General features: G+C 38.8%; 1 protein-coding gene across 1 annotated transcript; it reads right to left on the bottom strand.

The window, feature by feature from the left end:
- Positions 1-6,266: 6,266 nt before the first annotated feature.
- LOC137800520 (N-terminal EF-hand calcium-binding protein 1-like) lies at positions 6,267-24,350 on the bottom strand. Its single transcript, XM_068597755.1, has 12 exons — positions 24,070-24,350; positions 20,928-20,952; positions 16,537-16,645; positions 15,510-15,535; positions 15,204-15,301; positions 11,889-12,147; positions 11,643-11,722; positions 9,166-9,219; positions 8,857-8,969; positions 8,649-8,726; positions 8,390-8,481; positions 6,267-7,488 (listed from the first exon to the last, which is right to left on the bottom strand). The coding sequence occupies exons 1-12, from the start codon at positions 24,184-24,186 to the stop codon at positions 7,460-7,462; spliced, it is 1,080 nt and encodes a 359-aa protein (XP_068453856.1). The 5' UTR covers positions 24,187-24,350; the 3' UTR covers positions 6,267-7,459.
- Between the last annotated feature and the right edge of the window lie 580 nt (positions 24,351-24,930).

The following is a 24,930-nucleotide window of genomic DNA, read 5'->3' as shown; positions in this document are numbered from 1 at the left end:
GGCCGTCACAGAGACGATCAGTTAATCTCACACTTCCATTTGCACTGCCTGCACTATTACCACCTTTCTGCGCTAATATCCCAAATGCACTAATATCACAAAATCGTTGTCCATTGTCATTGTTCTTATTTACATATCATATGTACGACGAGAGCAATGTATGGCCAATAAAGCTCATTCTGATAATTGAGAACAAAAAAATAACAGGCCTCTTAATGACAATATACAATACATTTGAAATATTTTGTATTCTGTCGGTATATGCAATACTGTAATAGTGGATTATTTAATGTTTTCTATTACTGTTGATTAATATTTGTATTACTTGTTTGTATTTTACTGTGTCTCGTGTGTGTAATCCTGCAATTTCCCCCACTACGGGACTAATAACGGATTATGTTATTGGATTGTATCTTCGCCAATGCAATGGACCTTAAAATGCGCGTATGTGTACGTCATGTCTGCATACTTATGGATAACATACATGTGAGCAAAAATGCATTCCGAGAATGAGCCCCGTTCTGTTGATGCATGCGCACACTTGCATTACTAGTAACGCTGACAAAGTCGGCCTACGATCACCAAGCTCCGTTCAATGAACATCTCGGCTTCACAGGATGAGCCGCGGGCCGACACTGGCTTCAACCAGGACACTTTCTGCCGGGAGTCCGGGGACTTTCCCCTGGGCGGGGTGAGAGAAACCAGGTCCCCTGTTTGTAGCCCAGATAGCAAGTCTTCTGAATGCCCGTATGTCGAGACGGGCTCGCGCAGCTTTATAAAGGAGAGGACCAACACTCTCTCACGATCATGGTGTCGTAAAATGTGGAACGTGGTCCCACAATGTCATGTTAATCAACAATGCGTGTGTGTAATGCGGGACGATCTCTTACAATGATTGTCTCCGTCGTTTGTAAGTAGGTTAGTTCTTGACTCAAAACGTTCAAAAGCCGCAAGGGCTCATGGGATATTTAAAGGCGTGGTAGTCGAATAATGGCCACGCCACACGGTTACACTATTACTCGCTAGTACCTTATTATTCCTATTAGTTATTTGTTTATCCAGGCACAATCTGGCACACAGCATTACATGGCAAAACGCAACCGAGCTAAAAAAAAAAAACAACAACAACAAACATTTGTTTTAATGATTAGGACTGTGGTCCGAAATAAATCATTGAAATCGGCTCGCTCTGAATACTATTTCAGCGTCTTCGATTATTTTTTTTTTGATTCAGAAAAAAAATCATCTTAAACTGAAAAATTCTCACATTTTAAGCACGATTCTATTCTGACCATTTAAAAGTATACTCTTAAAATAGCTGTATAATGTTAATGAATTTCTTAATTATCTCTTAATACTATATTCTTAAATCTATGAAGGCGGAAGACCCTTGCAGTCAAACCTACGTTTGCAAACTAACACTGAATCTGGTGGGGAAACCCACAGAAACAGGAGGTTCACAGGGAGTAATTCTCTCAGGGAAAACCAGGTGGCGTAAATGATCAGCACCACTGAAACACAAACGCATACAAAGAAATTGAGAAATTACTTACATAATACGACTAACCGATAGCCTGTATTCATATCTTTGTATTTGAATTCACTAATAACAAGTAGTGGAATATATATTCAATCAGAAGTATGCTATATCACCATTTTAAAAAAACTGCATTTGGCCTACACGTACAGTCTCTGTGTTCAAAATAAAGATGACGTATTATCTTTTTTTTTATTGTTATGCACAAATGATCATTTATGTGTATCATCATATGCAACTCTTACTTGCTATATGTATTTTATAATGGGTGTATCAATGTGTAAGTAGCATTTTGATTCTCGAGTTAGTTCAAGGAGTCTATAACAATGCATGCAAGTAGAAAGTGCACTATTTCCCTTTCAAATATTGTGGTGTAAAAGAAAATGCAAAAAATGGAAAGAAAAACACAAAATCAATGAATTGACATGATTCAATTAAATGTTCCACTGCTTGTAACTATGTACTTGCATGTCTCAGCATATTGTGATCATGCTGGTTTGTAATCGTAATAATAATACATTTTCTTGTTGATTGGTATGGTTCATAACCCTAAAAAAGGCTTTTCTTGGTCCGTCATGCACCTATGTGAGGTGACATCATAATGCTTGATTGAAAGGCATGCCTGCATTGCAGAGGTTATCGGGCAATAATTGCTCGAAAAAGTCTTGCTTGCACGAGTCACCTGATATGATTATGTGTGGCATCGGTATGATGGCACATTAATTGCTGCTTGTGCCGACAAACAGATGTTGATGGAAAGACAGCCCATACAGAAGGGAAAGCTGTGTGGAGTGTTTTATTTAGGCAGCACTATGATAGTCATCATCTGGAATATAATTAAGTGATTGTGCTCCATGTCCTCCAGTACCTTTGGGAAGACAATGGTTTTTTTCATTTTTGCACACAGAGTTTAAAAATAGATGGTGGTAACCAGAGGCAGAGGAAGAATTCATAACTATCAATTACACAGTGGAAAAATACACAGGCTTGTTCACAGTAAATGTACCCAAGTATTGAAATTATATAAATCATTGAAGGGCTCATTGTGAAGTGTTAAATTATTGATGACTGAAACATATTTTAACAATGTAGCTGGTCTTGGTGCAGCTGAGACTGATTAATATGCTATTATACTGTTGAAGATTTTACAACACTACAGCAGTTATAACCGTAGTCTTTTTCTTTTCCCCATTTTTCTTTCATTTATTTTGGGTCTTACTATTTTTACTGCTCTTCGTTGCTGTCTTTTTTCTCATATGTGTAATCCTATTTCACAGGCTGCTTCAATCTCCCCTGTTTTTATCCGTTAATCCAACTTCTATTCATAATCTTTTCTTTTTTAACCATAAAATGTCTTTCTCGCTTATTCTCTTTTCCTTCCTCTCCACCCATTCTTCTCTCTTTTTCTTGTCCTCTTATACATCTGACTCTTCTCTCTCGTCTTATGCTTTTCCACAGTTGATGTCTCTTTTTGTTGCTTTGCTTTATAAATGAGGAGGGACAGTGATAACTTTGCAATGAATGTTTTAGCACTAAGCATCAGTTATAAAAAAAAAACCTGAAGTGAAGCAGAAAGTCACAGAGTTGTTACTGAAATAGTTTGATCCAGTTTATGCATATATTGCAGTGTGTGTGTGTGTGTGTGTGTGTGTGTGTGTGTGTGTGTGTGTGTGTGTGTGTGTGTGTGTGTGTGTGTGTGTGTGTGTGTGTGTGTGTGTGTGTGTGTGTGTGCTCTGTGTGCATGGTACATATGAGGGTGGCGTGGGAAAGGTTAGATGAAATAAGAACAAAGAGAAAAGGAATAGAGGGAGTGAAGAGAGAGAAACATAAGTTAGATATTGTGTACATCTCCATGTTGGATGCACACTTTTGTATAACATGTAATTGGATGCTGTAGCATTAGCAGTTCTCATAAATGAAGGGGTCTAGTCCAAAACATCAAGCCAACCCAAGAGAAGTAATGCATTTAATGGACAGGAGTTGTTCGCAGACTTTGGCCATTTAGTGCAGATGCATAGTAATACAGCAGGTTTTTCCCGCAGGATTAGATTTTCCTTTCATTATTAACCTCTTTATTTCTCCTTAAAGATGATCACACATTTCCAGTGTGTTGTTCACTTCACACAATGCTATCTTACCTCACACTGTGCAACATACTAGTCTTCTCTTCTACAGAAAATGAAGCGCATTTATTTCCTCTTCCTTTATTTACCTCTCTCTGTTTTTTGTCGTGTATTTCACAGTGCCAATGCACCATCTCTCCACTCTTCAAAGAACATCCACTCCCCGTTTCCATTCCACACCCACATTCATCTCTATTTCATTAGTCTCTTTATCAGACCTCCTCCACCCAAACCTCCTGCATTTCCTCCAGATAACCCCACTCTGCTTGTGCAAGATGATCGTGTTGTAAAATTGGGTTTATTTTACCTCCCTCATGTGTTTTTTCTTCATTGCTTTCTCTTTCTATGCTGTAATTTACCACAATTTTATGTGTGTCTCTCTTTTTCTGTGATCCTTGTGGAGCTTGTGGCTCCACGTCCTCTCGAATCTCTGCATCACTCTGTGGCTTGTCAAGGGCTTTTTAGTCGAGCCAGAGCATCTAGACAGTGACTCAGTAAATAATGACCAAATGTGAACGGTTCTCCTTTCAATGTCAACTATGACAAATATGGAAAGATTTTTTTAAGTGAGCTGAAGCTTTTTAAGCAGAGACACAGTTTTGCCCTTCAGATTCAGTCTTCATTTTTGGCATCTTAAAATGTAAGACCTGAAACAGCAAGTAAAATGTAATGATGTGCTTACTGCAGTGCCTTTGTACTTATCCCTTGATGTTTACACCAGCCAATTCAAAGAAGTAAAATCCCTCCATCACTCTTGTTTATGTGCAGGAGCAGGAACATAACCATAGTGTTGAATGTCATCATTTCTGTTTCATTCCAACCCATTAAACTGACAAATCTCAAAAAGCTCCACTGTTGTTCTGCTTATGAGCTGATGCACTCCTCCACACGCATTTGTATCGTCTGCTGGTGATGCCAGAGTGCTTGTGTGTCCACTGAAAGTATAGGATTCGGAGCCCATCTGATAAGACAGATCAAACGCCTTTTACTTCCAGAAATATATTTTGTGCCTTGGGCCGTCAGTAATCCGTTCGTGATGAAACTGTCACCGAGCCGGCCGGAAAACGCTAGAAGAAACTTTACCCATCAATGCATTCTCTGAATCCTCTGCTCCAAGCTGCCGCCTCCTCCTCCACCTTCCACCATCCATCCTCCTGATACTTTATAGCTTTACACAAATCTAGCCACTGGTGTGTGAGTCTGTTGAGGATACCGGAGCTCAGGCTTTCTGCTCGAGTTTGCTTCCATTTGGCATCAATGTGCCGTGACAGTTGACCCTGAATGTACTCTGTCTCGTCACACATCATTTCTTCTTCTCTCTAGTCCGTTCATTCCCTCTCACCCTGTCTCAAACTAGTCTAACCACTCATTCATTCTTAATTATACATAAGCAGAAACACATGAGCTGCTAATTGACCATATAGGTGCTTTAATATTGTCGACAGAAAAGCCTTGTCTGCTAATGGGTGCCAAACACCACAACTGGCATCTATTTACAGGCAATTAATCCACATATTGACTTGTCTCCTGTCCACTTTACATGTATTTTATGTTTGTATTATTTACTATTATCTGTACAATTAAACGGCACAGAGAATAGTGATTCTAGTTTTGACAATTTGGGAGACCTGACTTGCTGCTTATACATACACATGGAACATATACAGGATGTTTTTCAGCCCCCACAGCTGGCAGTTGTTTTGGCCTTGATATCCTGGCAGAAGCCTCACTGAGGAGAAAATAGCACCAGGGAAAGATTCATAGATGAGGTCTGAAGCCGCAGAAGCGTTTCTCTCCATGAAAGGCAGCAGCTGTAAGACCTCCTGCCTGCACCATCTTCTCTTCCTTCAGCTCAGATCATAGACAAACCTTCACATTTACCATTACCTTTGTTGGGACCTGAAAAGTGTCATATCTCCCTGCCTGCTGATTCTGAATATCCACTTATGGAAAATAGGTGGCTATTCAGATGTAATAATATAGTTGGTATTGAGAGGAAATCCTCATATTAAAATCATATATTATATTGCACATCAATTATGCATTGGGTGAATTTTAAGAACTGCTTATTTGTTTTATAGTTAATACACTCTGGTATAAAGAAGCTGTGAAGACAAATATATCCTGATGTGTAGACATGCAGACTGGGACTGTACTGTGGAGATGTGGTGGTTAAACATTGCAGGTTAGATTTGATTAAAGTCAAAGGAATCAATAAAAACAAATTGATTCAACACAACAAATTGTTTTTTAAATTGTGTTTTAAATGTTTTTTTAAAGGTTCCAGCTGCTGCTATCAAAATCTTATATTTATTTAAAGTCTGTCAGTCTTATTCAGTATAGGAGATGAAAATATTTTTTTCTTTTTTTAGTTTCTTCGACAGATGTTGTACATATTAACATCTGTCGAAGAACAGATGTTAATATGTTCTTCGCCTCTTTTAGAATAAAAGAGGTGAAGGCAACTCGAGACAGTAATAAACATAAACACCATATGAGGTGGCAGCAATACAGTGAACCATGTTGACCTCACCATTAATTTACTCATAAATATGTATTTTCCATTTAATCACAATGTATACACAGCACTTATCAGGACAATCATGTAATGTCATCAACAAGTCCTGAACTTTATTTCATGCCAGAAAACAAACATAGCATCCACATAACAACTGTATATTCTTCATAAAATAAATGTTAAAATACAAACACATTCTTTCCTCACATTATCAGAGCAACCACCGCTCAATGTACTATCATACTGTACATTTACCAAAGTTCTACAACAATAACTTACAATTTACAGCTTTCCTTAACTACAGTTCACAATCTAAATAGACTTTATGTCTAATATTATAACACCCAACTGCTTGATTTCTGTGCTTAAAATATAAACCTCTATGTGTATGTGTGTACTGCATACAGATTACACACTGCAAAATGTAAAACAATGGCTTTTGAGTTTCATTTCTAGAGTAACAGTACAGGCAAACTGCAGACTAAGTTATTCAATTGTTATTGTCTGCTGACGTCTCACTGCACTTCAGTGCAGCTTTTACCAGCAGTTTGTTAATTCTACCTTTTCAACCGACAATCAACAATAAAGTTACTTCTTCACAATAAGGTCCACGTCTCATATTTTTCTAAAGTGCAGGAGTGACACCATAATGATACAAGTTTCGATGTGGACCATATTCGTTCTTACTGTCTAAGCCATCAGCTAAAGGTCGCTTTCTTGCAAAGCTTTGAAGGAGACAACAAAGCACACTACCACAGAGAGAACAAGGGGAAATGCAGGTTAACCGAACCACGATATCTGATGTTGTCTGCACTGAAGAATGTGTGATGGATAGTGATGGATGGGCAGATCAGTCGTCATTCACGTGTTTCTATTTTTGTGGCATCAGTGACATTATATCTATTTTAAGAAACATTTTGATTTAAATAAACTAGCACTGAGAAATAAGAAATCATGCAAATCTTTTCTTCCGAGTTCTTATGTTTCTATTAAATCAGAAGCAAGAAATGTGCCTTAAATGAATGTTGGCACAAATCCTCACCACACAATAAAGTATTGCATTACCTTAATTCTTTCTCTCTGAGGTTTTAATTGTGTTTCACTCCTGACTGATTTATCTGAGCAGTATTCTTTTTTCTAACCTCAGAGCATAGCTTTGCAAAACAATCCTGGTCATGCCATGAGGAAAAAGTGGATATCAAAGAACAAAAATATAAAACAATTACACAATCAGGTCTTCCTCCTGCTTGTATTGTGTTAAACAGCAGCAGCTTGGTCCTGTCAGTTGTTGTTCATAATCCACCAAGAGGCTGTTAAATGAAACAATAATTAAGTATCAACATTTCGTAGGATAGAGGAAGAGGTGCAAAATATCAACATGTATTTATATTTTTTCCCAAAAAATTAAAGGTCTTTCAAGATACAAATATCATATCTAATGCAGTATTTTTTCACCCTTTTTAATTAAAAAAATTATATTTCATATCATATTTATTTAATATCTAATGCACACATTAAACCTGCATTAGAAACTTGGAGACAAGCTGCGACACTGGCACATTCTCACCTTTTAAGATGAGACGGCAAATGTATTAGCAAACAGTTGCATATTTAAACAGCCACTATACAGAGTAACTTTCTCATTCATTTATTTCTCCTGATGACGGCAGGTCCGATATTCACTCTGTTTTGGTCTCCACCAACTCCTGAGGAGAATATGTGGCTCTTTAGTTGCTAAATGTTCCACTACGTTCATGCTTGTTGCTAAAAATGTCTGCCATTCAGTGCTGGGCAGGTAGCACACATTGGGTTTATCAGAGCTTTTTAGCTGAAAACAGCAGCCGATGAGAACATGTTATATATATATTATATATTTTAGATAAATATTGATTTAAACAGCTTTAATATCCAAGACACTCTTTACATATAAAGCGCTTGAATTGTATTCTTTCCCACAAATTATTTTCCCAGAAAGACCCTCAGGTAATACTTTGTATCTTGAACCTGAACTGAAAACCTGTGTTTATAGTGTGAGACACATGCAACAGTATATTGCACAAGGCCATGCTATTTTCAATCATTCTCACAGTTTTACTGAGAATAGTTATCATTATTTGTCCACCAAATCAAAACTGGATTATATGAGATTAAGGGCATGAAATAGCAGCCTTCCGTAAAATAGATTTGGTTGTCTAAAGGTCTGGTCTCTACCTGGGAGGAGCATGGTGGAGACCATCTCCGGCTCTTCCAGGGAGTCGATAACGCAGCGCTGGAAGGTCTTGCTGATGGACGACTGCAGGTAGCTGAGAGGAAAAAGAGGGATGACACAGATGAGACGACCTTCTTCTTCTCAATAACGCAATAATGCTTCAAATAGAGCCTGTGAGCAGCTTGGGCACACTTTGGTTCTGCAGTGATATGTTACACATTTCTTTCCAGTATAAACAGCGTGAAGTTGTTCTGATCCTACCTCATCCAGGAGAGACGGTCCTGCCAAAATTCGTACATGATGAAGCATGATCTGTCTGGCAGATTCTGGACTGAAACACTAAAAATACAAAGAGTCAGAGAGAAAAAGAGGGAAGTGGGGGTTCTCTCATATATGTGGGGAAATTGAAGCAATTTGATTTGGCGGCATTAGCTCACAGAGAGATCTGGAGGCGGATAAAAGGACTTACTGCAGGTTGTTTAGCTGGCTGCTGGTGGTATCTGTGTAGATTTTAAGAGCTTGTTGAAACTGATCCACATCGTTCTCCTTCACAGACATTTGTCTTTGGATCAGAAGAATGTTCTGATGAGAGAAAACAAACCATAATCACATCTTCAAATAAAATCATTTGGATTTCTAGTGCATTACATATGAAGATTAGCAGCTATTCAAAAATAATAGATATAATACGTATAAAATGTGTTTAGCTCTGTGGAAAGGTATCTTGTATAATCTCAATTTACATTCTATATTACCTATCAGCACACGCAGGACTCACCGATTTATACGTCCCTGCCAATGTGTCCTCTTTTAGGGGTTCAAGATGTGGACTCTGAAATTGCGGGCATAAATATTTCAGTCAGTCATTAGCAGAACGAGAAATGCAGCAGAACCGGCTCAACTAAACCAGCAAACGAATGGCGTCTCGTTACTGCCTGTCACAAAGTATTGGCTTTCACCATGCAGAGATCCCTATATTCATATTAACCTTCCAATAGCCTCGCTGCAGCCCGGAGAACTGTGGTTACACTATATTCTTGTCTGCATGACCAAGATAAGAAAAACAATATTATTCAAAATTCATTATCCTTGCAGTGCTGATATCTAACCTAAGCAAATACCTCATCCATAATTAAAGATAAAAAATAAAAAAAAATCACACCAGGGCACCATGAAGCTATTTGTGTTCTTCTTCAGACCTGCAGGCAAATTACTGGTGGCTTTATGTACATTTCACAAAATTCAACATGAATCTGTTGTCCCAGTGCATCAGTATCTGTGTGAAGCATTGAGAATTTGAGTGAAGTGCAGCATATTCACAGGCTGATACTTATGGACGACCTTCAGTTTGGGTAGTTCCTTGTGTACTTGGCCTCAACAACCACATGCACTTTGCACAAATCATCTCCTCTGACAACATGTACCACAGGGCAAAAAATCTGCAGACACATTCGGGCTCATACGGTCTGTTTGACATTTCTGTCTGTAGCAGCTGAGCCTCTGTTTTCAAACCTGCTCCTCACAAAGAGCAATTCTCCCTCGTGAGACGAACGTCTTGGAAAAACCCTGTGACCTACCTGGATGACTATCGACCCGTGGCACTCACCCCAATAGTGATGAAGTGTTTTGAGAGAATAGTCATGAGCCACATAGAAAAAGACAATCCCAGACACCGTAAACCCGCTGCAGTCCACTGACGATGCATTTAACAACGTCATCCACACAACCATCACACACTAAGAGGGCAAGGACACCTATGCAAGACTGCTTTTCATAGACTTCACTTCAGCATTCAATACAGGCATACAACACAAACTCTCTGAAGCACTGCTCACTCTTGGTCTGACACCTGCTCTCTGCAACTGGGTGCTGAACATTTCTCTCAGGCAAGCGTACAGAAGAGACGTGGAGGAATTTGTGGCCTGGTGTCGAGATAATCTCTTCTTGAAAGCAGACAAGACCAAGGTATGATTATTGACCCAAGGAGAAAAAAAGGGTACAGCACACACCGCTTTGCATAGGTGGGACAGAGGTGGAAAGGGTGAAAAGCTTTAAATTCCTCGGAGCACAGATCCGCAAAGTCCTCACCTGGTCTCATAACACACTGCAGAACATTAAAAAGGCACAACAGTGACTGTATTTCCTAAGAAGGCTAAGGAAAATTTGGCATGCCACCCAAAATTCTCAGCAACTTCTACAGATGCACAGTGGAGAGCGTCCTGACCAGTTCAATCACAGTGTGGTATGAAAACTGCTCTGCCCAGGACAGGAAGGCACTCCAGCGTGTGATCAAAACTGCAACGTACACCTCAGGAGCAGCCTTCCCCTCTCTCCAAAACATTTACTCCAGCAGAGTAACCAGAAGATCACACCACATCATCAGTGACACAACACACACCCAGCACAGACTCTTCTGGCTCCATCCGGCAAACGCTAGGAGTCTGAAGTCCAGAACCACGAGACTGACAAACAGTTTCTAGCCACAGGCCATCAGGCTGCTGAACAGCTTCAGCTCACTCCACATCCCCAAACACACACACACACACACACACACACACACACACACAAAACACACACAAAACACACACACACACACATATCACTGAACTGTGAACGGCTGCTGTGACTTCATGTTATAACCATACTTGGACATTGTAGCAATGTTGTAGCAATGCATAGTGTATAAAGATACAATGAGCAATACTATTATTATTATTATTATCATATTTTATCATATTTATCATAGCAATAATATTTTCATATTTCTGTGCAATACTGTAATATATTTTTTATTTTGTGCCTTATCTTTATTGTTATTCTGTGTTAGCAAAATCAGCTTTTCATTGTATAGAATAACTGTCTGATATCTGTGCATATGACAGTAAAAACATCTCCAATCTTGAATCTTGAATCTTTTGGCTGCACATTTGAGTCTTTCAAACGCATAAATCTGAAATTAAAGCAAGTTTGTGTAAACTGCATCAGTATGAGACTGATGTGATCCTGTTGTTTATTGAAAGACATTTAAACATTTAAAAGACATTTCAAAACACTCTTAAAAATTCAGAAAGGAGAGTCCTACACATATAATAGAAAAATAGACATTTTGGCGAATATACTCAATCACCTTCTTGCCGAGAGTTGGATGAAAAGATTGACACCGCTCTAATGTCTTCCTAAATATGGAGCTAGAGCCAGACAGTGAGCTTAGCTTAGCATTAAGACTGAAAGTCCAAAAACAGATTTTGTACAAACCTCACACTCTAGTTTGTCTATCAGCTGCTCCAGTTGGTTGATCTGGGAGCCCCAGTGGTTGTCTGGCTCCACGCTGACCCCTGACCCCCGGAAACACAACATTAGCATAACACATGAAGTCTGAACAATGACAATATATTAACGTGATGCATGATTTTCTTCTGGATGACCTACAGTGAGTATCCTCCTGGGTATTTTGCCCTGATTTACCTCCAGCATCTGAATTGTAATGTTACTGAAACGTACCTGTGGTGAGCATGCCAGAGTAAGGGTCAGTAGGGGAGAGACACATGTTCTTCTGGATGCGTCGACTGGGGCGTTTGGCCACCCTCTGGATAGGCAAATCCTCAGGTTTCTTCACTATCCTCCTTTCAGGACTGCCCTGGTCATGCACCGCCTCCATAGCGCAGTCCATTGATGACTGAAGGGACTGCAGCTGGGTGGAGGTCTCCCTCAGCAAAAAGCGAGTCACAAACTGGCCCAGCACTGATGAACCCTGATACTCCTAAAAGGATAGGTAAGGATAGGAAGAAAGGACAATGATCAGCCAGGATGCGGGGAAAACAAATACAATCATTAATTATTTCAACGTTCACTCATTTCTTATTTCGAGGTAATGTTTCTTGTGTTTTTGTTGTTGATATGATGATTGTTTCCTTGTTAATCTTCAGCGTGAGTGATTAAATGAACTGTGAAGAACGCTGCAGCTCCAGAGGCGCAATTGATTCTTGAAACATGTTATGCTTTGAGCATGAACATTGCTCATTCTCAGATAACCTTCTGACTGAAAACCTTGTATTTTAAGGTTGAATTTCAAGAGTCTCACTGGAGTAAGATATTGATTTAATTGGAGTATCTTATTGGAGTTAATAAGAGGATCCAAGTTAAAATAACATTATTCCCAACTGTTAAAAATTTAAAAGGAAACCTGGTGTCAGTATGTTACTGTGTACATTACCTTAAGTGAATAAATGCACGCACATTAAGTAATATTGGTCTATTCCATGTCTAGTGCCAGTGTAGGATTTTCAAAAAATTACAGTGCAACGGCTTTTGTCTTTTTCAGCTAAACTCAGACTTTGTGGATAAGGAAACCCATCACCAATACCAGCATCCCGCAGTGCAACAAAATTGAGTTCAGAAAAAATGACGAGAGTACATTTGAAAAATGACCACAACGCTTGTTGTGATCCTTGTTTCTACACTCTCCGTTTTCTCGGCAGCAGAAACGCTGCACTCCGTGAGTAATGAACCTCAGTCCTGTTCTCAATTCCTTCTTCCTTCATTTACGAGACAGAAGAGCTGCCGCATCACAGAGGATGTTTGCTTGTGATCTCGGGGGAAACACAGACAACACATTTTATTCTTACGAGTTCATCATTTTACTCTTTTTTTTTGAAGCAGTGTGAAAGCAGTATTAACTGTAAAAGTGGTATATGTTACCCATGCCTAAAGCTATGTGCCTTGGTGGTCCTTGGGTATTGCTTTAGGATGAGTTTAATCTTTGCTTGAGCAATCTCAGTATGGCTAAAAGGGCAGCTGCTCCTCAGGACAAAGAAAGCTTTTTGACCATCTTACAGCAACATGAAAAATGCATAAGCTGTAGACAGGCATGGGTGATATCGAGAAAATTAAAAGAGAAAGACAAAAAGACAATGTCGGAGAAGATGGATATAAACAGATAAAACAGTGAAAAGACAAGCATTTGTGGATAATATACTCAGATTAACAAAGAGGGAAAGAAACTGAAAGAAAAAGAGATTAGCGCAATGTACAATGGTTATGTGTTTGTGGTTGCAGTGCTTTAGAGGACATCTGACGTCAGATCAGTCGGACAGCTTGGGGGTTTGTCAGCCTCAGTTACTGTCATCCATGCTATGCTATCGCCCTATGCCCCCTCTCTTCATCAGGAAAGCCCACTTCCTGCACTTCAAATAAGTCGCTGATAACATCCTCATAGAAGTCTGCATCCACATCCAAGCATCCATTCACAGTCCACACCCGATCCTCTTCCCTTGTCAGATAGAAATACATATTCACCAGTCCTCTTAATGTGGAGGGTAGCTGAGATCAATACAAAAGTGAGCTGAGCTATTGATTATGTCTTAGTGGAAGTTCTCTGATGTTGGTATCCACGGTGTGTGCCTAAAACAGAATGATTACAGCCCAGCATGCCGAAGGCAGACACTTTGATCCCCTCTGCATCTCCTGTAAGATACTGCAGACTGCTCTGCTCGACCAGGCTTCATAACAGGAGTTCATGATGCTCCAATTAGCATGTTTCACAATTCAAGGCTAGTGATTTCACGCTATGCTCGTTATCTCTCAGCAAGTCATGGTGAGTAAAAGTTTCTCTTTTGAACTGAGAAGCATTGATCTCCTTATCAGCTCCTCAATTAGGGTGGAACAAGGCATGACTCCAAACGTACTATGAATACATGTAATGATACGACAAACAGGATTTAAAAAATGAGGGAAAACGTAGTCAATGCAATACAATCAATGCTATCATGTGACGATGAAAGACACACAAGAGTTGACTCTCAAATGTGAGGATGTGTTGCTTTTCTTTGTTTTATAGCTTCGTTAATAATCTTTTAGCGACATGCACAACTCTTAACAATTGAACAGATGACCATGACACACCTATATATATATATATATATATATATATATATATATATATACATATATATATATATATATATATATATATATATAAATGTATTAATGTGCCTATATGATGAATCCTACTGACTTGTGGACTTGTGTGATCCCCTGACCTGTCCTCTCGTACCACAGTGAAGTTTACTTTTGTCGTTTTAAGCAAATGGAAGTTCACGACTTCCATAAAATCAACCGTAATAATTCCATAGATTCTCAGACGTTTCCTTGAGTCGCATCATAAGGTACATTTTCTTATTGTTTACTGAAATAATAACGTGCTTCGTAGCTACAGAACTACTAAGATCCATCAGCCTCTGCTCTGCTATGCTTTTCGCTAATTAGACAAGATTACACGCTAACTTAAGATGATATTCATGTCAAGCACAGTATACCTGCAAAACATTAGCATGCTAGCATTATCATTGTGAGCATGTCAGCAGGCTGTCGTTAGCATTTAGCTCAGAGCATGGCTGGCGTTGTGTTAGTCTTGTTTTTACTGTTGGTCAAAGAAATCGAACAAACGGCTGCCAATACGTCTCACACTAACGCGGTTGGTTTTTTAGAAGCATAGCGCGTGCAGTAAGGTGGCGCTCATGTTTGAACATGGATAGTTAGTGAGTAGAGGCAGCAGATAGCAGGCAGACATGCTGGGCAGTTCTCTTTTCTTCTGAACAGCCGCCCGCCACGGCAGAGTGACCTCAAAGACCTGAGGCACAAACAAAACACAGCCTGAAAGTCTGAATGCTTGGCCGGGAATCGGGATAAGGGATGCTTACAACGTGTTCTCTAAATGTTCTGATAGCTATAGCATGATGATGACATGCAACATTTAATTAATGTCTTGCTGTGCAAATATCAATAATGAGAAAATAGGTGAAAGCCATCATCACCGACCTCTTTAGTTTTATCCATGGCCTTCAAAATGGCCACATTCAGCTTATCCAGAGCAGACAGGACGTTGACGTATTCCCCCAGATGTGGAGTGAAGTACTCTGGAGGGGAACAAGATTTGTTGAGCACACTTTGTGTCTGATAAACACACTGATAAGTGAGGTTTTCTTGAAACACTTATGGTCATCATCAAACTAAAACGATGAAGCATTTGGCTTTTGTGATACATACGTGTAATCTTATGTGCTGTCAATAAAGTTTTAAACTTGATTGTATGAGCAAAGTCAAGCAAGAATGACACACAATTACCTGAGAGTTTGTCTATGTCCAGGTTGCTATATGAGGCAATGGAAGAAGACAAAAAGAGAAATATTACTTTTTGTCAGACTGGTTATCCCCTAACTTTTTATTTAGTATTTATCTAATACTTTGGTTACTAATGACATTCCTATCAGCTTCAACTGTATGTTTTGTGTAACATACTAAAAATTATACCAATTTAGCATTTTCATTGTTAGCCTTGTCATTGTGTTTGCATGTTAGCATTTAGCTCAAAGCTGTAGACTCTTGTCTTGTTGTTGTAGCTTTCCATTTGAAACGAGGTGCAATGGTATTATTCACTACTGATGGGTATTTTGACAAGGCACTATAAAGGAGCACAACTGCCTTGCAACTAAATCTAAAAGCACTTACTAAGCACGTCATGTGTTATATACTGTAATGTAGAATAATTGACTTGATTTGATTAGACATTGGCAAAGTAGGGCCAAATGTCTTGGAGATCATATCATTGTCATTTCAGTCAGTATTATATGATCTTTTGAAAGATGATGGCTTTAATGATGGTTCCTTCAACATTTAAATGAATTCACAGTTTATGTTTATTTGTCTGTTTTGTACTGTAAACAGTAAAGGGTGTAGCCAACGCCTGAGAGGTCATTCTCCACTTTGATTTGCTGGTACTTCAATGATGCCAGGAGGGATGTCTCCTTTATATTTCATCAGTGTTGTGCCTTTAAACGCAGCACAGATCCTCCTATTCAGTATTTGTTTTTTTTTGCTATAGCATGCAACAGACGTTATTTATTCTAATAAATGTTTTTCAAGAGTCGTTGGCACAGGCAATGTTTTGCATGTTTTACAATGTTATTTGTGCGGTTCAGTGTGCATACACAGCGCCGCAAACTCTGAGGCATTCAAATTAAGGCTCTCTATGGAATATTGATAATCTTCACTGAAGAGTGGCGTTGACATCTCACTGCCAGGCAGCAGGGGAGCAGGATGGGCTACAGACGGCAGCAGAGTTGGTGGACGTCCAAAAGGAAAATCAGCTTACTCTGTCTGCCGCCTATCGATGGAGACGTACAGCTCGTGCATCTGGTCGTCAGTGAGGATACCATCAGTGAAGTACGACTGGAACTCCTCCAGGGACAGCTTCCCGTCGTCTGAAAGAAGACCGTGAAAATTACACCGAGCTGTAGCCTGAAAGGTTTTATACCCCAAATGTGGAGTTTCTTCGTATTTTAATTATAATGTTAGAAGGCCACTTTGTCTTCACAACACTATATAAATATTAATTATATCCAGTGATAACCTCAGAGGTGCTGCTGCAAATGAAATTGTTTCCATAGTATAGTCTTAAAAACTGACTTAATTTAGCTCTGTCAAGGATAAAACACTTTCCAATAAAATAAATTAAACTTTGGCAATAATCTCCTATTCTGCAACTCCATCAATGCAGTCCATTATCATTTGTTTATGATGTGATACAACTGGAAACCCAATTCTTGCTCTCAGGAGTAATAATTACCAATTAGAGTGCCACATTTGATTTTTAAACGGCACAGCATGGCTGCTTTTATTTCCTCACTGCTGAAACCTTATACTGCATAATAATATACCCACTGTTTTCAATTTCCACAACAATCAATTGCTCCTTTTTCAGGTCTGTCACAATCATATTGGCACAGTTTGCACATTAACTACCATATTACAGTGTGTGTTAATGGGCTGAAGACAGTCTGTCTCTGATTAGCAGCATCTTTTGCTGCAGGGCTTGTGGGGTCCTGAGGAAAAGGAAGCAAGGATTCAGGGCTAGTTTTAGTCGACGAAGCAGAGCTCACCAGCTGACTAACTTCAGACGGTAATGAGATCTCGCCTCCATCACGCCAGCTTTGCTCTATAAGCACAGAAACCTTTTGAGACTCGGTTCCGCCGGGCAACAGAGCCTGATAGGCCGGCATCAACAGTAAATCATATCATCTGTTATGTTTGCAAGAACTATTTTGACTCTTTGCCAACTCACTCAGTGGATTGCTCGGGAGACGATGCAGCAAAGGCTTGTAAGCAAAGATGACAAATTTCCAAAAGAGATTTGATTTGGAAAAGTTGTATTCTGTGTTTAATTAGTAACATTAACGATGAAAGTGATTTGTTTATCATTACTTACTACCTTTGAGATGGAAATCTATGAGTTTACTTCTCATTTGTTGTGGTCTGGTTATACGTTTAAACTAAGATGGAAGATAAAGCTATTAGAACCATGAATCTCTTCTCAAACTTCCTTGTGAAAAATAAATAAATCTTCTTCCACATGATGTGGGAGTAAACACAATCTGTTGCACCTCTGACTCATTCTCCAGCCTTCTCCATCAGAATTGCTTTGGTTTAGATTCACACCTGATTAGACTCCCAAATACAAGTTACAGCGCAGCTCAGATGGCCCATTATACAAGCGTTTGCTTTTTCTCAGAGAGCAGAGCAGCAGTTGAAGAACGGTTGAGCTTCTAGCGATACAGACAGTGTTTGTCTCATCTGTGCAGCATGTGCTTGGCCTGGAGGATGTAGTTTCCAAATACGATCACATAATCAGAATGGGCAAAATAGGCTCTGGAGGAACTTAATGACAAGTATAAAAAACGTTTAGCCAATTAATTGGTTAGTGAGACTCTCCTTAACTGGAAACCACACAGTGTTGTAGGTTTTCTACCTTCTTTTACGAAAAAAAAATAGCATTGCTTGCAGACATTTGTATTTACCCTGAATGTAAAAAAGCTTGTACGAGAGCAGACCATACATATTCCTTCACATGTGCCACAACATGCACTAAGTATAATAATCTGGAACATTGCAACGCACAACTTAATTGTCCTTCCCTCCGTGTTAAATTTAAACTCAAAGTGGTTTAATACAGTACATTGTTTTTTTAAGCCTTGTGCAAAATTGTTTCTACTTTGGAAAGTGATTTGGTGTCTTTTAACGTTATGTTACAATGTGATATATCGATGACATTACACACACTCCTATGTGGTTCTGTGTAAGGAAAAGTGCTGAGGACCTTCATCAACATATAGTTTCAAGACAGCGAAAGAATATGCCGATTTTACAGCAACCGATCCCCAAGCTTTGTGACTAACAACTGTCAATACAACACCTCTGCAGGGAATTTAAAGTGTTGCAAAGATGGATGATAGATGAGAACCTCACAACAAAATTGAGGCAGTTTACTAGTTTTAATGATCTCATTTCACACTACTGCAGCTTTAACTGCAACTGCAATGAAAATCTCTGTGTTGAAGCTCGTACCTTACCAGGATCACATCTCCTCGAGGGAATCCTAAAACTAAAAGTGCTAAAATAATAATCACCAATAGTTCATAAAGCTAGACAGTTATTTTTAGGAGACATATAATAACATACTGGAGATATAGGCAATAGATAAACTCACCTTACAAAGAAACATGGTGAATTAAGTTCAGAATTATAAAGTTAACTGTTACTAATCTGCAGTATATCAAGTTTAAACAAGTAAAGCAAGTAATGCATTAATTGTGTTGATTAAATTGTCAAATTAATATCTTCTACTCGCAAACTACTTATTGTGTTCCTCTCTTCCATCCACAGCTGCCGCCCTTCTGTATGTCACAGCATCCTTTGCGGATTCTGCAGTCGTGTACGATCATCTCTGCTGCTGTTCGGCATACAGCATTAATTAAAAGACCAGAAGGATGTGAGGCTGAAAGCTCACAGTGGTCATTATTATCTGCGGGTCAGGAGAGAAAAGGCAAAACTACAGTCTGCACCTTACATTTGAATGGAGACTGTTTTTCAATATCGTAAAACTAAATAAAGTAAAACTAATACTGGTCCACGTTATAAAACTTGTGCGCTATGTGAAACCAATTAAAGGCCTTGATAAATATTTTTTTAGTTATTGCTATTTCGAGATCACAAATCAGAGTTGCGGTGAAACAATTGGATTCTTGTATCATCGTTCAAATCCTCGTGTGCATCTCTGAGCTCAGTGAGCAGCAACATAAATGTATTAGGACCTAATCTCAGCAAAACAATGGTGAGTAAAAGCTTGTGTCCTTGTATTCACACAAGAATACAAGAACAATTGTTTTGCCGCTTTAAAAACATGTTGTTCCTCATTACAAAAGCGTGGAGGACTTGAGAGTTGGTTGGTAGCCAGCCTTCATTACGTGGTAAAGCCGCAGTGCTCGAGGCGTATCATGGCGGCCCACTCAGTGCTGATTGGTAGGAGGCACTTCTCTCCCGAGTGCACGACTCAGTGCATTCGTGAAGACGAGGAACCAAACAGAGCTCGGCTGCAAATTGAAGATAGCTCCGACAAACATACGCTAGAGTTCTCCTTCCCTGCTTTATCTGCCTTCTTGCTGCAAAGACTGAAAAATAAAAGGCTTGTGAAACGCTGGAGGGCGACGGGTGGACAGAAAGAACACAATCCTATTGAAATGTCACCGATGTTGAGTTGTCCGCTGCTGTGTTCCTCTTCTAACTCAAGTAAGACACAACTTCAAGAGATATAAATCCTGTCTCTCTGCCATGGCTTCTTCACAACAGCATCTTTTCAGGAGCTTTTTCATAATTCACAAACTGCTTTTTCTTTTTTCTTTCTTTTTGTAACTGAGTATCTTCAGACGAGCTGTGAAGCACCCCACACGACCCCTGCTCATGGCGGTACATGTAGCATGATTAATCCTGCTCTTATGTAACTCATTCGCCATCCTCTTGGGAAACCAATCACAGTTTGTCAATTCTCTACATACATTAGTCTCTTGCCCCTTTTGCGTTTCACATTCCATTTAACGGAGGCACAGTGCATGAATAAAAAATGAAAAGCAAAAAGCTTTTCCTGTTTGTCAGCACTGTTTTTTTTCATGCAGAGCTGAATGCTATTTTGGGTGAGGGAAGGGTTTCCTTTGAAGTAAAAAGATAAATTCACTGTAACACTGTAACACATTAATCAAATATCTCAGTGGCATAGAGGGAGTGTGTGTAGGGAGGGGGGGGGGGGAGGGTACAATAGCATTAGATGGAAGTTTCAAGTGAATTGATAGGATTATGGGTATAATATGTATAGCGAGATTACATATAGGTTGCATTAAGTGCCGTCTCACTGAGGACATCATTGGAAACCACTGAGATGAGCATTGCATTGTGACTGGGCGAGCAACAGAATCAAAGATGTTCATCCTGTCAAATCCAATCACATCCCAAAACCAAAATGATGCAGCTGTACCTGAACATGGTTATTTATATCCTCGCTAGTCTGAGCTCATGAGATTGGCATTGAAACAGAGATATCCACCACCAAACTCACATGAATCCACTCAGAGCTAAAACAAGCCACCTGTCTGAGCACAGCCATCAAAGTTGTAGTTGAGTTTCTAATTAGCCTTGTGATCCAATTTGCTGACTCACCATTTTTGTCTGCCCGGCGAAAAATCTGCAATTAGAAGAGAGGATCATGTTAAAGTTTTTTAGGTTTGAGTACAGGCACAAATAAAAAAGAGACATCAGCATACGGCAATCTTCACAAGAGCTGTGTTTTTTTTAAATTCTGGTTTTTATTTTTTTTCAATCACCGGAAAACATTGGACAAGCTGTAATTTCCATATTTTAATGATGAAAGAAGCAGGAGACATCTCAGGAAATGAAAAACTGACATTTATGTGCACCCATGAGGAGCTACCTTTCATATTATCATTCATGATGTTTTCCTTGGTTTGTGTAAAAGCTGAAAGCAGGAAGCAACTGTCTTTTTTGTTAACTGCTTAATGCTTTGAACACGGTCATAAATTATCTCGAATATATTCAACTTAATCTCCTGCGTGTGTAGCATCGAACTGGTGAGAAGTCAGGTCGGTTGGTGGAGTGCTTTGTGCGAGTTCAGAGTGGCACCTCTTTCTTTTCAGAGTGGAGTTTATTCTGTTTAATCACCTTGTGGACCACAAGTGTCCAGTGGCTTGTTGATTAACTGCAGCGTCACAGTGCGCTCACATGCAGCTGTCACCTTTTGAGCATATCAGAGTATGAAAGCCTGGACATGCTCTGCTCACATCCCATTATCTCCTTCATTTTAAGGCACATCTACTGAGCCTCAAAGAAAGCTATATGCAAGAAAGAAATATACTAAATGCGTGTACAGAAAAAGACATATTGCAATAACTATATCTATATCTCAGGACCCATAATGGTTCATTTTAGAGTGCACTATGAAGACTACACTAGTGTGTACATTTAAAATGTTTGCTGACCATTTTCTAACACATGCTCTAGTTTTAGACATTCCCTAAAATTCCAGGCAACCGTTGGTTTTCATTGTCACTTACAGACTCTTGGAAACTGATTATGTTGATGTGTATAATCAATCATAGTGAACAGCCAAGTCTGCTCTCAGATTTTTACAAAGCTGCATGATCATTGTATATTAATGCAGTTCATGGACAGATTCTTTATTTAGAAAATGTTACTTCTAAACAGTGATGAACTAAAAAAAATGCAGATGTGATGAATAGGAAGGATTACACAAGCTAGAGCAAGACTGAGTATTGGGACTAATACCAATATTATCAATGTGTTTCAAAATATCAGATTATTTGTTTTGAAAGGAAACATTGGTTGTTAGCACCATTAGCTGCTAGCCACTGGCTCATGTTGAGAGGCAACATGTTTCAGATGGTCTCAAGTATAAAGGAGTTGTAGTACTACTAGTACCCCTATGGGTAGTTGAGATTTAAAAATACATATATTGAAATTTGCTTTAATTTAAAAAAATCCTTTTAAAATGTGTATTTAATAACTATGCAATAATAAAAGTGTAAGTTCTTAAAGTGAATTGCATAAATTCTATTTTAAATCAGACACTGATGGCACAGCGCTGTGTATTACATTGTTGTCAACAAAAATGATTTTGCGCTGAAAAAAATGTCCACAGGGGTGCAACAGTGAAAAAAGGTTAAGAACCACTGCACTAAACCAATGAAGCACAACTGGTTTGGCCCTTTAACTCCATGATGACTATTGGTTACAGATGGTGTATCGCTCCATAACATGTAGGAAACAAATTAAGAGCAATAAACATTAGCTCCAGTGAAGCCAGAGAGGAGATTTATTGCCTTTATTCCTACTTTGTGCTGTTCGTGGGAGGTTGCTGATGTCGATAGAGCTCATCTCACAGAACCAATGTAATGTAACCAATGTAAATCAGTTTTAGCGAAATGGATGATAGGCTGTAATTTCTATCCCTCTGATTAAACACAATAAAACTACAGCAGGAGGAGTAACCGTGTGTCAAATCAAACAATGTGTCCTTCAGCTTAATTATATAAATAGACAAACAGACTTTTTTCTTACCCAAAGGAAAAGAAAATCTGTAATAAATCTATATAGAGTGAGAAAGGAGCATATCAGGCTAAATTATATTTGAAAAAAGAAAAACTCTGCAGATGACTGTGAGCACCAATGTGGTTTAGTTGTTAGGAAAACAGGAATTCAAAAAAATGATTCAGTGCAAGTCAAATGACAGGTGAGTAATGATCACAGTTTTACTTTCTGCAGCTGTTGAAGAATAAATGGCCATCCATTTGCCACTGTAACGTAAGAGAGGAACGGTTATGCAGCGTTAGGCAGGAGGGAATAGTAGCTCACTGCATTTAAACCAAATTTGTACTTGCTGCAGTCTAACATTCACCTGGCTGGCCAATAATCTGCCTTGAGGAAACTGGAGGATCTTATTTACAGCCAGCTGTCAGGATGTCTAGCCTGGGAAATAATGCTGCTAATATACACTGCATTGTATTGAAGTCAGTAAACCAGAGACCGGTACCGTAAAACTGCATGACTGCTTTAGTATTGATGTCTTTCATATGAAAGGATCTCCTGCTATTTTTTTTCATACTCTATCAAAAAAGCAGAATAACCAGAGAGCGTAGAGCATTTCTGTGCATGTAAATCCAGTCATCTGTCAACTGTGCAAGCAGTACCCTGATTAAATAATTCAAAATTCAACATCTATTTTTATGTTACTGTTTGAAGCTGTGTGAATGGAAGGCTGTTCATTACAAATGCATACCATTTCATGTTTTATAGAGACACTATGCATGTTTTTTTCGATGGTACAACCAAAGTCATAAGCCTCATTGTCATAAAATAATGTTTTGTTTTACAAAATAATGTAAAACAGCCAAATTAAAAACAACGACATTGTAATGCTTTGCAGGTCGAATGACTCACATGAAACATGACACATTTGCATGTCAGAGTTGTGGCATCTCTTTTGTCATTCACGCACGCATGCACTCACCTTTCTTATATAATAGGGCTGCTACACATCAAGAACGATGTGAATGGGAGGCTCAATAAAAACCATTCATAAAGAGCAGAATGACGGACAGTGCATTATTCATATTGCGCCTTTATATGACGATCCGTGAGAAGAAGAAAAAGCGTCTAAATATAAACACAATCATGCATTTACCAAACTAAGAGGTATACTATGGAGAAAGGACCAGATTGGTTCATATAATACCACCCAACATTATAAAATGCAGTGTGTACTTACATCCTGGAAAAGGGAGATGCCTTGATTTTGGTTGTGGCAAAGCTCCTGCTGTTTCCTCAAGTGGTCGTGCTTTGCAGACTGGAGGCACATGGTGATCATCTCCGTGCAGGCCAGCATCTTGCCGCTCTCGATGCGAATTATTTAGAAAATAAAAATATTGTCCTGTCCCTTATGTTTGTTTTGTGGTCGGAGGGGTTGTCCTTGTCAGGGTGAATGGTGGATGATGATGTTGGACTTGTTCTGGTGTTCCAGTCAGGATGAGATGGACCCAGCCTGCTGCCCCGCCCCCTGCACGCTGACACCCGCAAAGAGGAAAACCCCGCCTCCTCACGAGAAGCAGCAGAGAGTCACGAAAAACGCCATCTGCTGGTGGGAGAGCACACACACACGCACGCACACACACACACGCACACGCACACACACCACACACAGACACACAGACACAGACACACAGACACAGACACACACTTACATGGTAGTTCCAATCAGTAAGATTAAGAGAGAAGAGCTAACCAGGGAAGTTTGAGCTGAAAGGCATTATATATATATATATATATATATATATATATATATATATATATATATATATATATATATATATATATATATATATATATATATATATATATGAAATATATATATAAAAATATATATAAATTGCATTATATATATATATATATATTGCATTATATATATATAAAAATATATATATAATGCAATTTAAACTGAAAGAAGGTTAAGAAAGGCATTATATATGTATATATACATATATATATATATATATATATATATATATATATATATATATATATATATATATATATATATATATATAATGCCTTTCAGTTTAAATTGTGTTTA

Source organism: Clinocottus analis, unplaced genomic scaffold (assembly GCF_023055335.1).
Source record: "Clinocottus analis isolate CAN_PGR_092001 unplaced genomic scaffold, fCliAna1.0.p SCAF_4, whole genome shotgun sequence".
NCBI classification, from domain to species: Eukaryota; Metazoa; Chordata; class Actinopteri; order Perciformes; family Cottidae; genus Clinocottus; species Clinocottus analis.
This window is presented reverse-complemented; position numbering and strand designations above follow the sequence as displayed.